The sequence below is a fragment of the Artemia sp. Qi Xiang Cuo genome, chromosome 8 (assembly GCF_049724085.1).
Source record: "Artemia sp. Qi Xiang Cuo chromosome 8, ASM4972408v1, whole genome shotgun sequence".
Classification (NCBI taxonomy): Eukaryota; Metazoa; Arthropoda; class Branchiopoda; order Anostraca; family Artemiidae; genus Artemia; species Artemia sp. Qi Xiang Cuo.
The window spans coordinates 70,740,752-70,757,295 of record NC_142801.1 but is presented as its reverse complement, the minus strand read 5'-3'; the positions used below and the strand labels follow the sequence as shown (position 1 = coordinate 70,757,295).

Sequence of the window (16,544 nt, the reverse complement as noted above, 5' to 3'; positions counted from 1 at the left end):
GGGCAACTAACCCCCCTCTCGCGCCCACCTTTTCCCCAAACACATCCAATCAAAATTTTAAGATAGCCATTTTGTTCAACGTAGTTGAAAGTTCTGAAAACTAGGTCTTTGAGGTTGGCAACCCCACAGCTGTCAGGGCAAGGGTTGTAAGTTATGTCCTGGGGGCATATAAGGTTCTTATAGAACGCGTTGTCGTAGAAACTTCAAAAAGGGATCATTCGATTGGAAATTGAAATGGCTAGGGCCTTTTTTAATAGTCGAAAGCGATTGAAAATTGGAAGGCAACTAACACCCCTTCCATGCCCACCATTTCCCCAAACTCATCCAATCAAAATTTAGAGAGTCTTTTTGTTCCACACAGTTTAAAATTCAGGAAATTATACCTTTAAGCAGGACACTCCCCCCACAGTATTCAGGGCAAGGGTTATAAGTTATGCCCTGGGGGCATACACGTAGTTATTGAAATATCGGTCGTAAAGACTTCAAAAAGGGCTCATTTAATTGAAAATTTAAAGTGCTAGTGCTCTTTTTAATGGTTAAATCTTATGTAAAGGCAACTAACCCCCCGCTCACGCCCACCTTTTCCCCATACACATCCAATCAAAATTTTTAGATAGCCATTTTGTTCAGCGTAGTTGAATTTCCGATAGAAATTATGTTTTTGAGGAGGACACTCCCCCACAGCCATCAGGGCAAGGTTTGTAAGGTATGCCCTGGGGCATATAAGGTTTTTGTAGAAAGCGTTGTCATAGAAACTTCAAAAACGGGTCGTTTGATTGCAAATTCAAAGGGCTAGTGCCCTTTTTAATAGTCGAAAGTGATTGGAGGGCAACTAAACCCCCTCTCACAGCCACCTTTTATACAAACACATCCAAATTTAAGATAGCCATTTTGTTCAACGTAGTTGAAAGTTCTGGAAATTAGTTCTTTGAGGATGACACCCCCCCCCCCACAGCCCTCAGGGCAAGGGTTGTAAGTTATGCCCTGGGGGCATATAAGGTTTTTATATAACTCGTTGTCGTAGAAACTTTAAAAAGGGCTCATTCGATTGAAAATTGAAATGACTAGTGACCTTTTTAATATTCAAAAGTGATTGGAAGGACTAACATCCCTTCCACGCCCATCATTTCTCCAAAAACATCCAATAAAAATTTTAAGCCATTTTGTTCCACGCAGTTTAAAGTTCTGGAAATTATACCTTTGATTAGAACACTCCCCCCCCCCCCCATAGTCTTCAGGGCAAGGGTTATAAGTTATGCGCTGGGGGCATATAACTTCTTATTGAAATCTTTATCGTAGAAACTTGAAATATGGCTCATTCGATTGGAAATTCAAATTAATAGTCTCGAAAGTGATTTGAGTGCAACTGACCCCCCTCTCACGCCCACCTTTTCCCCAAACACATCCAATCAAAAATTTTAGATAGCCATTTTATTCAACGTAGTTTAAGAGGGTCTTTAAGAAGGACATTCCCCCCAGCCCTCAGGGCAAGGGTTGTAAGTTATGCCCTGGGGGCATAGAAGGTTTTGTATAGACAATGTTGTCACAGAGACTTCAAAAAGGGCTCATTCGATTGAAATTTAAATGGCTAGTTCCCTTTTAGTAGTCGAAAGTGATTCTAAGGCAACTGACCCCCCTTCGACGCCCACTACTTCCCCAAACACATCCAATCGAAATTTTGATATAGCCATTTCGTTCAACGTAGTTGAAGGTTCTGGAAATCATATATGTTTGAGCAGGACACTCCCCCCACAGTCTTCAGGGGCAAGGGTTATTAGCTATGCCCTGGGGGCATATAAGTTTTTTATTAAAAGTGTTGTCATAGAAACTTCAAAAGAACTCATTCAATTGGAAATTGAAAGGGCTAGTGCCTTTTTTAATTGAAAGTGTTTGGAAAAAGACCAGCGCCCCTCTTGCGCCCACTATTTTCCCAACCACATCCAATCAAATTTTTTAGATAGCCATTTTGTTCCACGCAGTTTAAAGTTCAGAAAATAATACCTTTGAGAAAAGTAAAGAACCCCATTAAACAAAAAATGACCAAAAATAAAATCATATAATCTACCAAGCGTGAAACTACCACAAATCAGCATCGATAAATAAATGAAACCCAAAACGAACAGATATTACAATAAATAACCGAGTCAAACTCAGAACAAGCAGAAATTAACATAAGTTTGACTCAAAACACCTATGCCTTCCCAAGGCTAGAACATAATTTGCACTTTACTGAAAAAAATACAAATGAATGTGCATTGTCAGTTTTATATACATATAGCCTACTGATGTTTAGTAATGAAAATGTTAATATTATTTGATTTATTAAAGTTATAAAAGTAAAAACATTTATATTTTTTCAGTAGTTCAAATTATGTTCTGGCCTTGGGAAGGCATAGGGGTTTTGAGCCCAACTTATGTTAATTTCTGCTTGTTTTGAGTTTGACTCGGTTATTTATTGTAATTTCTGTTCGTTTTGGGTTTCATTTATTTATCAATGCTGATTTGTGGTAGTTTCACGCTTGGTAGATTATATGATTTTATTTTTGCTCATTTTTGTTTAATTGATTTCTTTATTTTTCTTTAAAAAACTTATTTTGTGGAATTTTTTTTTTTTAATTAATTCAAATTGAGCGCAGTCACCGAATAGTTTTACTAAAGCCTGCTCAACCCTTGGTTTGCTAATGAACCTGATTTCTGACAAGTTCCTGAATTATACCATTGCTGGTGATCTGAATACAATATTCATTGTGACTCTACTAGAATAAAGGGTTTTCTTGATTATCTGACTGGTTTAAAGATTGTTAAAAAAGAACCTGAATGCACTTATATCCAAAGTTCTAGTAGTGTTTCCGATTTAGATCCTGTAATTTGCTGATCAAATTTTGAAATTTCTTCTGTTCATGTGCATATTAATGAGAATGATATTGATCACTTGCAAATTTCTTTTAGTGTATTAATTGCAGGCAAAAGTTTCACACGCCCGAGAAAATATATCACTAACTGGTTTCAGGGAAGTAATTGGGACCGAGCAAATATTCCCTTATATATTTCGTCTCTCTCCATGTCATTGCGTCTTACTTGCGTGCCGTATAAATTACTGCAATTGCAAGTTATCAGTTTGACTGCGAAGTCCAAGCTTACTTCTTGCTATGCACAAATTCTTTCCGCTATGAAAAATCCAGAGCTTTTATCTGTACCTCAAAGGAAGCGTGAAAATCGGAACCCGTCAGTGTATTTGGCATATTGACCCAGAGTTAAAATCAGATAAAAAGCGGGCTAGGATTTGGCTTAGAACTTGGATGGATTGTGATCGGCGAAATAAAGACACAGTGTACTTACTTACTTACTTGTACGTGGATCAGGACATAAGCTATGTAGCTCTCCCTGGCGACAGGATCAAACAGACTGTTGAATCTCACAGGTTACGGTCTTGGGTTAATGGGGTGACAATTTCGAGCCATGACGGGTCCCATCTGTGACCATGTCTCCGGAACCCGCCGATCAATCAGTCGCTGGTTTGCAGCGTAGACTTTGATCCGTAAAAGTCTCGGCCGGTCCTTGGCAAACATGGCCGAACCAGGACAAGTGGCGGCGTCGAATGCTAGTTGTTATGACATACTGCTGGTCACATCGTTGGCGGATGATCCAGTTTGGGATTCGGTCGCTGAAACGTAACCCAAGTATGCTCATCAGACATTTGTGTTCAAAAGTGTTAAAAGGGTGTGCCTCGGCGACTTTTAAGGGCCAATTCTCGCAGCCGTACTGTAAAACAGATCGGACTAGGCATCGTAAATATGGATTTTTGTTCTCCGGTGGATTTCCTTCCTTTGCCATAGCGGCTTCCACAGCTTTGAGAAGACCGCGGAAGCTGATGCAATGCGACATTGAATTTCTTCGCTACTTCCGTCGTTGATGGCAATGTACGATCCGAGATACTTGAATTTATTGACAACTTCAATCTGCCTTTGGTTAAGGGTTATGGGGCTAGAGTTTAAGTCCGGGGCATTAGAGATAGCTTTAGTCTTGGCAATATTAATGTTGAGCCTCAGTGGTGCAGCAACTTCGGAGACTTCCAGAAGCATGTCCTGGGCTTCACCGACGGATTCGCCAAGAAGGGCAATATCATCGGCATAGTCCAGGTTGGTGGTACTGAAATCAGGGCTAACCTTGACTCCTTCAAAGTTCAGCATTGCTTTTTTCATTACCCGAAGATATGAAAATAACACTAAGTATGCGTATAAGAAACATTTATGTGCGGTGCTCTATAAGGGTTTAGATTTTCCTTATGGTAAACGTAATTGGTAAAATATAATAAAATCTTCGGATTTAGATAATATGTCTAGCAATAGTTTGGTTGTTTGATTAGTTAGTCTATGTGGGTTTATCACTTTATTTCTATTTCTATGCGTCTGAATATAAATGTTCAGTATCATTTTGAAAAGTTATTATCAAATGTTTTGCTGACGCTGTGCGTAATGTCATTCTTCAATTGAAATCTAAGTCCTTTGATTTAGATGAGATTAGTAAGAATCACTTACGCGTTGATTGTAGTCCGTTGTTGTTCCATTTACAGCTACTTTTTTTAAATGTCACTTTGTTGCTCGGTAGTCCCGGATAGCTTCCTGTGTGGCACAATGAGCTGTATTTTAAAGCTGGTCAAGGATCCGTTTTGTTCTTCATATCGCCCTGTAACCGTTTCGTGTAATCTAAGCAATGTGCTTGAATATCTTTTGCTGTCTTTTGTAAATTCTAATGTTAATTTTGGGACAAATCAGTTTGGATTTCCGTTGTCAGCACACACACAGGGTTCTGTTTTCTCTTTTAGTCCAAGCTTCGAAAAGAGATGATGGCGTACATATATTTTTTTTTGATTTGTCAAAACCTTTTGACTCTGTTGTGACGCTAAAGCTCTTTTTTCTCTGGTTTCAAATGGTATACATTTTCCTATTATTTATATATTTAAGTATGGGCATGGGAATTCTTTTCTCCGGCTTAAAACCATTTAAATTTTCAACTCGTGTAAGGCAAGGCGCGGGACAAGGTGGAGTTTTGTATCCCTCTATTTTTGAACTGTGTATTTCTAAGGTATTGAAGAGTCTTTCGACTATTTTCTTTTTAGAAAAATCTCATACCTAGCTTACGCGGATGACATTCTTTTGATTAGTCGGACACGGAAGGAGCTTTCTGACTCTGTCAATTTTGTTGCCTCTTATTTTTCCCCTATTGGACTTTCTCTGAAAGTTGATAAGTATGAGTTTCTCTCTTTTAATGTTCAGTCTTCTTCTAGATCCCAACTTCTTCATTGTGGTAATCAAAGATCAGGGTCCTCTTGAGGGAGAAGCAGTGACAGTAGGTAGTTCAAAATAACTTCCCAGGACATAGGCTACTTTAGTCTGTAGACCCATCCCTGAAAGTTTCATTTTCCTAACCTAACTGCTTTCCAAGATAGCAAAAAGTAGTTAATCTAGAATTTTACCAGGCTTTGGACTATTTTGTATTTTGGCTGTAAAAGCAAAGTTACCTTTCCAAAAGTTCTATACGATAGACTTCACTATGTTGAGGTAAACAGTTTTGAACCCCATGATCCTTAGTAACTACTAATTTAGGCTATGCAATTCTTTTGAATTTTTACTCTTCATAAGAATGAACCATAGTAATGCTTTTTCAAGTGTTTCAAGTAACTAACTCGAAAACTAAATTTCCTATGTGTGGGCTTTTTATAAATATTTTTTGAAAACACCATCAGAAAATGGCACTTAAGGTGTCATTTCTGGGGTGGTTTTTATAGTGTTTTAAAATAAAGCTTATTGTTCTAATCAAACAGCCATTGCATTTCAGGAATTGTTCTCAAAGAATTAGGACAAAAAGTCAAAACTTTAGCATAAAGAGCAAGGTCTTTTGGAAGGGGCAACTCTTTTCATATACAAAATAATTTCTGTTCATTTTAAGTTTTGATGTTGCTCCTTACGTTCAGCTGAAGAAACTTGTTTTTAAAAAATATGATTTCTCATTGCTTTGAAATAATACTTGGAAGTTCAGCTCTCTTTCCATGAAAAATTCTGGCACTTATGGGTTATATATCACTCACTCAAGTTTATGATGTGTAAAACCTGAGAACAAACTGGTTTCTTCATTACTTTAAAAACAAATTTGGGCTATGTACTTGCACATTAGGGGGGTAAAATGTAGCAGGTCTGCATATAAAATGTGTTAGGTTAAATTATTCTGCAGATTATGGAGTAAGAATTGTTATTTACTTCAAACTGTCCAAATACTTCACCCCTCCCCCCCCCCTTATGTGCAAATATATAGCCCAAATTATGTATTTCCCATCTATTCTGTCTGTGTCTTATGCTAAGCTGAAAGAAACTAACAAAGAAAGCAGGTTGTTCTCAAGTTTTACACAGCACAAGCTTGAGTAAGTGGTGTATAATACACAAGTACCAAAATAAAATTCTCAAATTTGGAAAGCCTTATTTTCCACAGGGGTGGAAAATAAAATATTTTTTGCAGGGGGTAAATGCTGGCCACCAAGGTAGGGGACAGCTGGGGTATAATTTTGATGGCTTTGATCATTATATTTAAAAAAATAAGTATGGGACAACATTACAAAGTATGTTGAAAAGGAAAAGATATTAAAAAGGGTCAAAAATCATATATATATATATATATATATATATATATATATATATATATATATATATATATATATATATATATATATATATATATATATATATATATATATATATATATATATATATATATATATATATATATATATATATATATATATATATATATATATATATATATATATATATATATATATATATATATATATTATATATATATATATATATATATATATATATATATATATATAATTTTTTAATGTACAAATCTCAAGTATATAATGTGATACAACTATTGTGCAATAGGCCTAATTTTAGTATACCTTCTTTTCTATTAACTTTATAGTTACTTTTTGAATAAGTTTGTTTGAAAAAAAAAACCTACAATAAGATAAAAAGCTTGCTTTGCTTAACCTGTATAGATTAAGTAGTTTCTGTGCTGTACAAACAACTCTCCCAAAAATCAATAGCTAAATCAGGACTGGGAAATATTCTGTTCTCTGCTTTGCCAACATAAAGATTCAACCCTCTAAAATCTATTTCTTCTAACAATGGTGAAAATCTGTGTTAGCAAACATCCTAACCAAGAAAGAAATAGTGAAGTAAATCCAATCAAAATATGGAATTAGACTTAAAAATGATAGTTGTTTGATGCTAAAATGGTTTACCTAAAAATTCATGGATGTGACAAGAAAAGTGATTTGAATTTGGTGCTATTAAGGAAAGTTCAAAATTAATTTGTTAGCCTGTGCTGATTAAAACTTTTAAGACCTTATTTTATTTTTTTTAGTCATTATCTGATGGAAGGACAGAGAAGAATTCTTATACTTGTCACTTTGTTATCCCAGTTCCTGATGAATGAAATTATAGTTTGTCAACATTTAGTGAGCTTATTGTACGTTATATTAGAACTACTGAAAACTTTACATGAACTTAATTTGCGACAATTAATAGCACTTAATGATGTTATTGAAATCCAAAGAGAGCTTCAAAAAGTTCTTAATCAGAGAAATATCTGGGTAAAGCCACGGACCCAAAAGTGGTGGAATGAAATATTCCTTAAAAAGGATTCAAGAGAATTTTATGAATTTATGAGGATGGACTGGGACACTTTTACATGGATAAAAGAAAAGTTAGAACCAGAGCTTAAAACAGAAAATACTCAATTTCGTAAAGCAATTACTGTTGAAAAAAAGATTGCCATTGGTCTATATGTTTTAGCAACAAATGCTGATTATAGAACTATTGCAGCCCTTTTTGGGGTTGGTACTAGTACAGTTGGACATTCCTTCAAAAATTTCATTGAAGCAGCATATAAATTACTTTTGCCTGAACTAATAGTATGGCCACAAACCATTGAAGACTATTTGATGAAGGCTTCAGAATTTGAAGAGATGTGGGGGTTTCCCATGACAATTGGTGCCATTGATGGTTGCAACATACCCATTCAAGTGCCTCGACAGTTTGCAACCGACTATTATAATTACAAAGGGTGGCATTCAGTGAACATGATTGTGGTGTCTGATGCAAAATATGATTGCATGTATGTAAAGGCTGGAATACCTGGGGGGTCCAATGATGCAGGTGCCTTTGCAAGGACAAGCCTTTATCGACAGTTGAGTTCTAGACAATTACTCCCAAATCATGAAAGATTAATTAAAGGCAAATCTATCCCATTTCATTTGTTGGGTGATGGAGCATTTAGATTAGAACCATTTATGATGAAGCCTTTCAAGCACCAAACAATTGATGAAAAGGAAATAAACTTTAACCATAGGTAAGATGAACATGATTTTGCAAATTTTCAAATATCAATTATTAAAAATATCTTAAATCAAATTCAGTTTAAGAAATGAAGTCAGCAAAAAAAAAAGTTTTTTCTTTATAAACCTAGGTACTCTGAACCCTACTAAAAAATAAGAAGACAGCTTTTAAGTCTAAGAAATACAATAAAGACATTAACACCCCTTACTTTTTTTACTATTGTATGTGCTGTTGTAAAATTGCTGTAACATAAAACCTGTTACTCAAATACAATACTCCAAAGGAAAATTAGGGTTAAGTTGCTTTTTTAGAGTTGCCAGTAGATAGAAGATCAGTTGAGCATTTTGTTTTTAGTCTATCATTTTTTTAGATTGTAACATAGTTTTTTCAAGATTTTGATTTTCCTAGGCTTAAAAAGGTAATACCCCTCCTCTGTTTTGAAAACTGATAAAACTGAAAACTGACCTTTAAAAATATAATAGCAAAACAAATAGCAAGAAATAACATACTCAGAGAAACTTCATGAAAGTAAGAGGTGCTTGGCTGTGATAGATTAGTCTCCAAAGTGGATGCCAATGCTTCATTATAAGAAGGTTTTGATCCTGGAGAAGAAAATTTCAATACGTAATGCATTAATAACAATAATTGCAGACCCAGAAATAGCTATCTCTCAAGTTATTGGAAAACATAATAGAAAAGTAGCTGGTCATGAGCTAGGCCCACTTCTAGTGCTATAAATTTGTCTGTTGTTGATTTTTTTTTTTTTTCTTAGTTTTTTTATATATATATATATATAATTCTGTATGAATATATTGATGTTGTATGTGTGAATTTGCTCTTGCTTTGTTTGATTTTGTTCCTATTTTATCCTTGATTTATTTATAATTGAAGTTCTTATTTGATCTGATTGGTTTTGTCAATAATTGTCTCATACTATTGTTTTTGTTTCTTTTTTTTTCTTATATTTTGCTCTGTCTTTTTCAAGTTTTTGTAGATGGGTTTTCAGTTAATAAATAAATAAATAAAATAAACAACAAGATGAGTATAAGTAAATTTTTATACAGTTTTGCAAAAACTCAGTAGAAGAAGCACCACTAGTGTTTGGTCTGTTAGAATTTCATCTGGTTTCAGGTTTTACAGTAGAATGTTCCTAGTCTTGAATATATTAGATCTATTTCATATGGCTTGATACTCTTCCTGGATCCCAAGTTATTCAGGCTTCTTTTTTATGCTACAAATAAACCAACAGAAGAAGTGGTGTAATTTCATCAAAATTCTGGGGGGGGGGGGGAAAAGTTGGAGCCAATTCTCCCAAATCAAGTGAAAATGACAGTGAAAAATCATCAATATATTACCATAAAGGCAAGGATATACAAAAAAAAATTGGCTGGTTTCTCTGAATACTTGAATTATGCAGCCTTAGTTTAGCTTTGACAAGATTTTTTGCCAAAACAAAATTTCAGCTGGGGACAAACTGAGGTTGGGGGGACTTGGGTCTGGAGAGAGCAGTTGCCTCCCCTGGCCTTTAGCAAATTACACCCCTGTAGAAGAAGAAGAAACCAAAAGAACAATAATTATTTCTTTGATCTCAGAATGAGAGCAGTTCATGTGATGTGAATACAACAGAAGGTTTTCATATTGCATAATAGATTATTTACCAAAAATTAGTTTCTTTGATCTTTCATAACTAATACTTTCAGTTCCTAAAAAAGGACCAGGCTTTAAAGGGTAGCCTACTCTTAAAGTAGATCTTAAAATCTCTAAAGGACTTCAGTAATTGCTATATATGGTTGTGCTTCTGTCCCTTCTTATGCTTTATCACCTCTGTGCAGACTGCCCAAACTTCCCTATGTTGCATAGGCTATTTTATAGATACCTTGTTCTAATAAACTTAATCAGCTGTAAATTCATTTGATGGTATCAGAAGTGGATTTTATCAGTTACTATGAATACAAAACACCCTGTAGATTCCTTATTTTTTTTCACTGTAAAACAGCTCATTAAGGAGCTGCTCTATCATAACTTTATTACATGCTGGCATAGTAAGTAGCAAAAATAGAAAAGCCCCTTCTCAAGAAATTAATATCTGAAATATTAGAAAAATGCAAGTGTGTAATGCAATAGTTGAACTAGTTGGAAGGTAATAAAGTGGTTTAGTATAGGTAGTATTTTTGGTAAGGTATATTATAAGCCACAAATCAGATAAGAAAAAAAAATATACCACAAAATTTTCTCCTTATTTGTCTTTCTAAGCACATTAATTAATGCATGTAATGAGGACAGATATAGGGGTCATATGCAAAGTTAACAGATTTTACCTTTATCTTTTTAAGGTTTTTCTCTTTCAAGTTAGTTTATTAGGTACTTATGAGTTATATAATACACACTTGAGAACTTATACTGTAAACATGAGACAATACCTGGTTTTCATGGTGTTTATTCCAGACAATTAGCTTTGGCTTGGTGGGAAACTACATTATAGCCATATTCAATTTAATATTTAGTCTGTATTCTGATTAGGTTAGTTTATGTATTTAATATAATAAGCTCTGTGTGGCCCCCCTTCCATCATTCTTTGTTAAAGTTTCCATAATTTTGTTACTAAGGTATTGTATTTTTGTCATATTTTGTTTTATTTCATTAGCATTCACAAAACTTCACTTTTCAAGTGTGTATTATATAACCCATAAGTACTGTTTATAATACTAAATAAAGCAAATAAAAAAAGAACAAAATCAGCAATATGTAGGCTAGTGCTATAGGCATATATAGCACTATTAGGAAGTGGGGATGGGTACAATCATAACAGCAGCAGCTGGTATACTTGTAAGGGGAATTAAATAGAATTTAAAAAGCTGCATAACTTTTCTTCCTTTCTCATTTTGGTAAAATTCTATTTTAGCTACTTTTGGCTATTTTGGAAAGGGGTTAGATTAGGAAAATCAAACTTTCAGGGATGGGTCTACAGGTTAAAGTATGTCCAGGAAGGTATTTTCAAGTACCTACCTCCACTGCTTCTCCCTCTAGAGGTTCCTGCAATTTGCAGACAGGACAGGTTTATACCTATTGAAATTTTGAAAAAACAACATTTTACCTTAATTTTCAGTTATCAGTTTCTTTTACTGTAGCTTCAGTTCTGAAAAATGCAATTTCGGTTATTTGAATAGAATTTTAATCCATATCAAAGCTTTTTTTTCACAATTTCGGAAATGTATTTACACATCTTTAAAACCTCATAAATTGGGATTGAGCAAAGTTGTGAAGCTGAAAATGATTTTGTTGTACTTCATTTAAGCAGAAGATTTATTTTGCAAGGTTCCACTTTTATAAACAAAGATTTTAAAAGGTCAGGACCCTCTAGAGGGAGAAGGAGTGGAGGTAGGTACTTGAAAATACTTTCCTATGACATACTTTAGCCTGTAGACCCATCCCTGAAAGTTTCATTTTTCTAACCTAGCCCCTTTCCAAGATAGTCAAAAGTAGTTAAAGTAGAATTTTACCCTCATTTTTTTTCTATATTATATCTTTGTCATAGACTATTCATACAATATTTTTATGGTCAATATATACCAAATCATATTATTGATTTAGGACTAAAGTGAATACACCATTTGATGCCTATTTTTTATGTTGATTACAAATTTAATAAGCATTTATATCAGAAATGAATTTCAGCCCCCCCCCCTATATATGACCATTCAGGGGTAGGTTAGGTACAGCCTATATAGGGGGGGGAGGCTGAAATTCATTTCCGATAGAAATGCTTATTATATTCGTAATCAGCATAAAAAAAGGCATCAAATGGTGTATGCACTTTATTTGAAACTCGGTATTTGTTTAGCCTTGGGACACCTCATAAGGAGAAATATTAGGAAAACAATTCTTACTTTAAAATATGTATAATGATCCTAGTTCTTATATTATCCAATGGGAGAAACCTTTATCATCAAGTCTTTCCTCTAAAAATCCTTAAAAGAGAAAAAGTTTCCAAATATCACCACGTTTTTAATTCAATGCTTAATTCTTTTGAAATTGCCGCTGTAAACTGCTGCAAAATAAGTTGTTTTATTGATAGCATTTAGCACGTGTGTCAAAAAACGTGTTTAAAGAAAAAGTAGTGGTATATTGAGATTATAGAAATTTTGAATTCTGTTATAAATCATGGCATTAACAAAAAATTTATTAAAAAAACAGTATTTTTGCCAGTACTCATTAAAAAAAAAAACTCATTAAAAAAAAATATTTAACCACTGCTATTAATATTTTGTATTTACGCCACTGCTATTCGCCCTTCGAAATTCTATGCTTCTTTTGTAACCTAACCAACCCAAACCTAACATAACTACTGCTATTAATATTTTGTATTTACACCACTGCTATTCGCCCTTCGCCACTGCTATTAGCCCTTCGCAACTGCTATTAATTTTTTTTATTTACGCCACTGCTATTCGCCCTTCGCCACTGCTCTTAAAAAAAAAAAAAAAAAAGACCGGCATGAACGCTATCTATAAAAGAACTTATTAGGTAGGAATTTAAAGCGGCAATTTAAAAAGACTTAAGCATTGAATTAAAAACGTGGTGATATTAGGAAACTTTTTCTCTTTTGAGGATTTTTAGAGGAAAGAGAATCTAGGCTACAATACACTTTAGCCTGATAGGTGCATCCTGAAGTTTTTGTTGAACTATAGTCTAAAACAACTTTAAAAACAAAACTAAACTAAAAAGTAATCTCATAAGACACTTTTATTCTACAATTTACCAGAGCTTTCATTAGCTTACCAAGTATTTGAAATTGAAATGGATGGTTCCTCCTCTTCCTGCAAGGACTCAGGAGGCTTCTTGTAATCACTATACTAGCCTAATTGGTTTATATAAGATGTATCCGATTAATATCCTTTAAAAACTTGCATATCAACTTAAGTCCATCAGCACAGTCACTCTTCAAGCCCGCTCCACTTAATTTGTCACTACTCTGTCGAATTCTTTTTTCTCTAATAAACTGTCTAATATTCTTCCTCTTGTCTTCTGTTCCAGCACATTCAAATAACAGATGTTCTACCGTTTCCTCATTTCCACAAAATGCACATCTCGGATCTTCATTATAAAAACAGGCTCTATATTTCTGAATTTCTGCATGACCTGACCTTAGTCTGAATATCACCCTGGCTTCAGATTTACTTAGCGGTCCATATATTTTCTTTTCAAATTGCCTTTCTTTTCTTTTGTATAACTAACATATTTGTTGAGAACACACGGCTGTCCTCGAATGTCTTTATTCTCAATTTCTTTATCACTTCTCCAATTTGATTAACCATCCTGGGCGTGATATCTACAAATGTTTGCCCATCTTCTGTGGATGCTTGTTTTGCAGCAGTGTCAGCCATTTCATTTCCATTAATGTTTGCATGCCCCGGTACCCAATCTTATGTGATGGTTACTCCCTTTTACAGTAGTTTCTGTAACTCCTCATGGCAAAAGATCATTTCAGGAGCTACTTTATTTGCTAGATAAATATTCTTGATTGCCTCCAAACCACTTGTTGAATATGAACAGATTTTATATTTTTCACCTGTGGATCCCAAATCTATTATGTATCTCACTGCTTTGGCTATTGCAACTACTTCTGCTTGAAAAACTGTAGTTACATCACTTAATTTAATCAATTGAACTATATTCTTGGAGGGAATTACAAAAGCAGCCCCGACTCTATTATCCACTTTGGATGCATCTGTGAAGATATCCACAGTGTCAAGATATTGCATTTCTTTTGTCATCTTGAATGATTGATCATAATCTAGATTATCCCACTTTTCAAATTCAGTATTGCACTGGTATGGGATGGATTTCCACTGAGGGGTTATGAACATTTTGGAAACTCCCAACATTGATGTCAACTGACAATCCATTTGAAACTCTTCCGTTATCTCTTTTGCCCTCACAATACCGAATAGGTTTTTCCCATGAACACCACCACCATCCCTCTTTTAGCATTCTTGATTTAAATGAATTCGACTGGTCAGATATCCATGTCTTCCGTAAAAACTTTAATGTTGCTATCTCTCTCCGGATACCTAGCTTCTCAATCCCACTTTCTGATTCGAGAAAGCTCCTTGGAGTTTTCTTTCTTGCTCCAAAAGCTGTCCTTACAGCATTGTATTGACTAGTTTCCAGCTCCTCTAAAAAGGACTTAGACGCTGCCATATAAATTATTCATCCATATTCCAATTTCGCTCTTATGTATTTTATGTAAAATTCCATCAAAAAGTCGGGCTTTGGCCCAAAATTTGCTCCACATAGCATTTTCATAATATTTAATCTTTTGGCACATGTTTTCTTTAACTGTCTTATATGAGCTTTAAACGTCAGCTTTCTATCAATGGTAATTCCAAGCCATTTAAATTGGTTCACGGTTTCAATTTTTTCCCCATTTAGAAAAAGACAAAGAGCAGAGTACTTTTTTGTTCGCGTGATTACCATTGCTTTGGTTTTCTCAACCGAAAACTGCACACAATTTTCCAATGTTTCCATTAATTTTATTTTCTCCTGGGCCACTTGTTGCCCCTCCTCATAAAAATCTCATACCTAGCTTACGCGGATGACATTCTTTTGATTAGTCGGACACGGAAGGAGCTTTCTGACTCTGTCAATTTTGTTGCCTCTTATTTTTCCCCTATTGGACTTTCTCTGAAAGTTGATAAGTATGAGTTTCTCTCTTTTAATGTTCAGTCTTCTTCTAGATCCCAACTTCTTCATTGTGGTAATCAAAGATCAGGACCCTCTAGAGGGAGAAGCAGTGACAGTAGGTAGTTCAAAATAACTTCCCAGGACATAGGCTACTTTAGTCTGTAGACCCATCCCTGAAAGTTTCATTTTCCTAACCTAACTGCTTTCCAAGATAGCAAAAAGTAGTTAAACTAGAATTTTACCAGGCTTTGGACTATTTTGTATTTTGGCTGTAAAAGCAAAGTTACATTTCTAAAAAATTTATATGATAGACTTCGCTGTGTTGAGTTAAACAGTATTGAACCCCATGATCCTTAGTAACTACTAATTTAGGCTTGTAATTCTTTTGAATTTTGACTCTTCATAAGAATGAACCATAGTAATGCTTTTTCAAGTGTTTCAAGTAACTAACTCGAAAACTAAATTTCCTATGTGTGGGCTTTTTATAAATATTTTTTGAAAACACCATCAGAAAGTGGCACTTAAGGTGCCATTTCTGGGGTGGTTTTTATAGTGTTTTAAAATAAAGCTTATTGTTCTAATCAAACAGTCATTGCATTTCAGGAACTGTTCTTAAAGAATTAGGACAAAAAGTCAGAACTTTAGCATAAAGAGCAAGGTCTTTTGGAAGGGGCAACTCTTTTCATATACAAAATAATTTCTGTTCATTTTAAGTTTTGATGTTGCTCCTTACTTTCAGCTGAAAAAACTTCTTTTTAAAAATATGATTTCTCATTGCTTTGAAATAATACTTGGAAGTCCAGCTCTCTTTCCATGAAAATTTCTGGCACTTGTGTGTTATATACCACTCACTCAAGTTTATGATGTGTAAAACCTGAGAACAAACTGGTTTCTTCATTACTTTAAAAACAAATTTGGGCTATATATTTGCACATTAGGGGGGGGGGGTAAAATGTAGCAGGTCGGCATATAAAATGTGTTAGGTTAAATTATTCTGCAGATTATGGAGTAAGAAGTTATTTACTTCAAACTGTCCAAATACTACACCCTCCCCCCCCTTATGTGCAAATATATAGCCCAAATTATATATTTCCCATCTATTCTGTCTGTGTCTAATGCTAAGCTGAAAGAAACTAACAAAGAAAGCAGGTTGTTCTCAAGTTTTACACAGCACAAGCTTGAGTAAGTGGTGTATAATACACAAGTACCAAAACAAAATTCTCAAATTTGGAAAGCCTTATTTTCCACAGGGGTGGAAAATAAAATATTTTTTGCAGGGGGTAAATGCTGGCCACCAAGGTAGGGGACAGCTGGGGTATAATTTTGATGGCTTTGATCATTATATTTAAAACAATAAGTATGGGACAACATTACAAAGTATGTTGAAAAGGAAAAGATATTAAAAAGGGTCAAAAATCATATATATATATATATATATATATATATATATATATATATATA

The 16,544-nt window shown here is 34.4% G+C and overlaps 1 protein-coding gene and 1 pseudogene across 1 annotated transcript in view; one reads left to right on the top strand and one right to left on the bottom strand.

The window, feature by feature from the left end:
* LOC148949762 (uncharacterized) overlaps positions 1 to 16,544 on the top strand; it is a 126,937-nt gene that overhangs the window by 12,616 nt on the left and 97,777 nt on the right. The window contains exon 2 of the mRNA XM_089093735.1: positions 7,426 to 8,412. Coding sequence (XP_088949861.1) covers positions 7,426 to 8,412 — 987 coding nt within the window. The remainder of the gene's footprint in view (positions 1 to 7,425; positions 8,413 to 16,544) is intronic.
* Positions 13,267 to 14,906, bottom strand: LOC148949764 (uncharacterized; annotated as a pseudogene).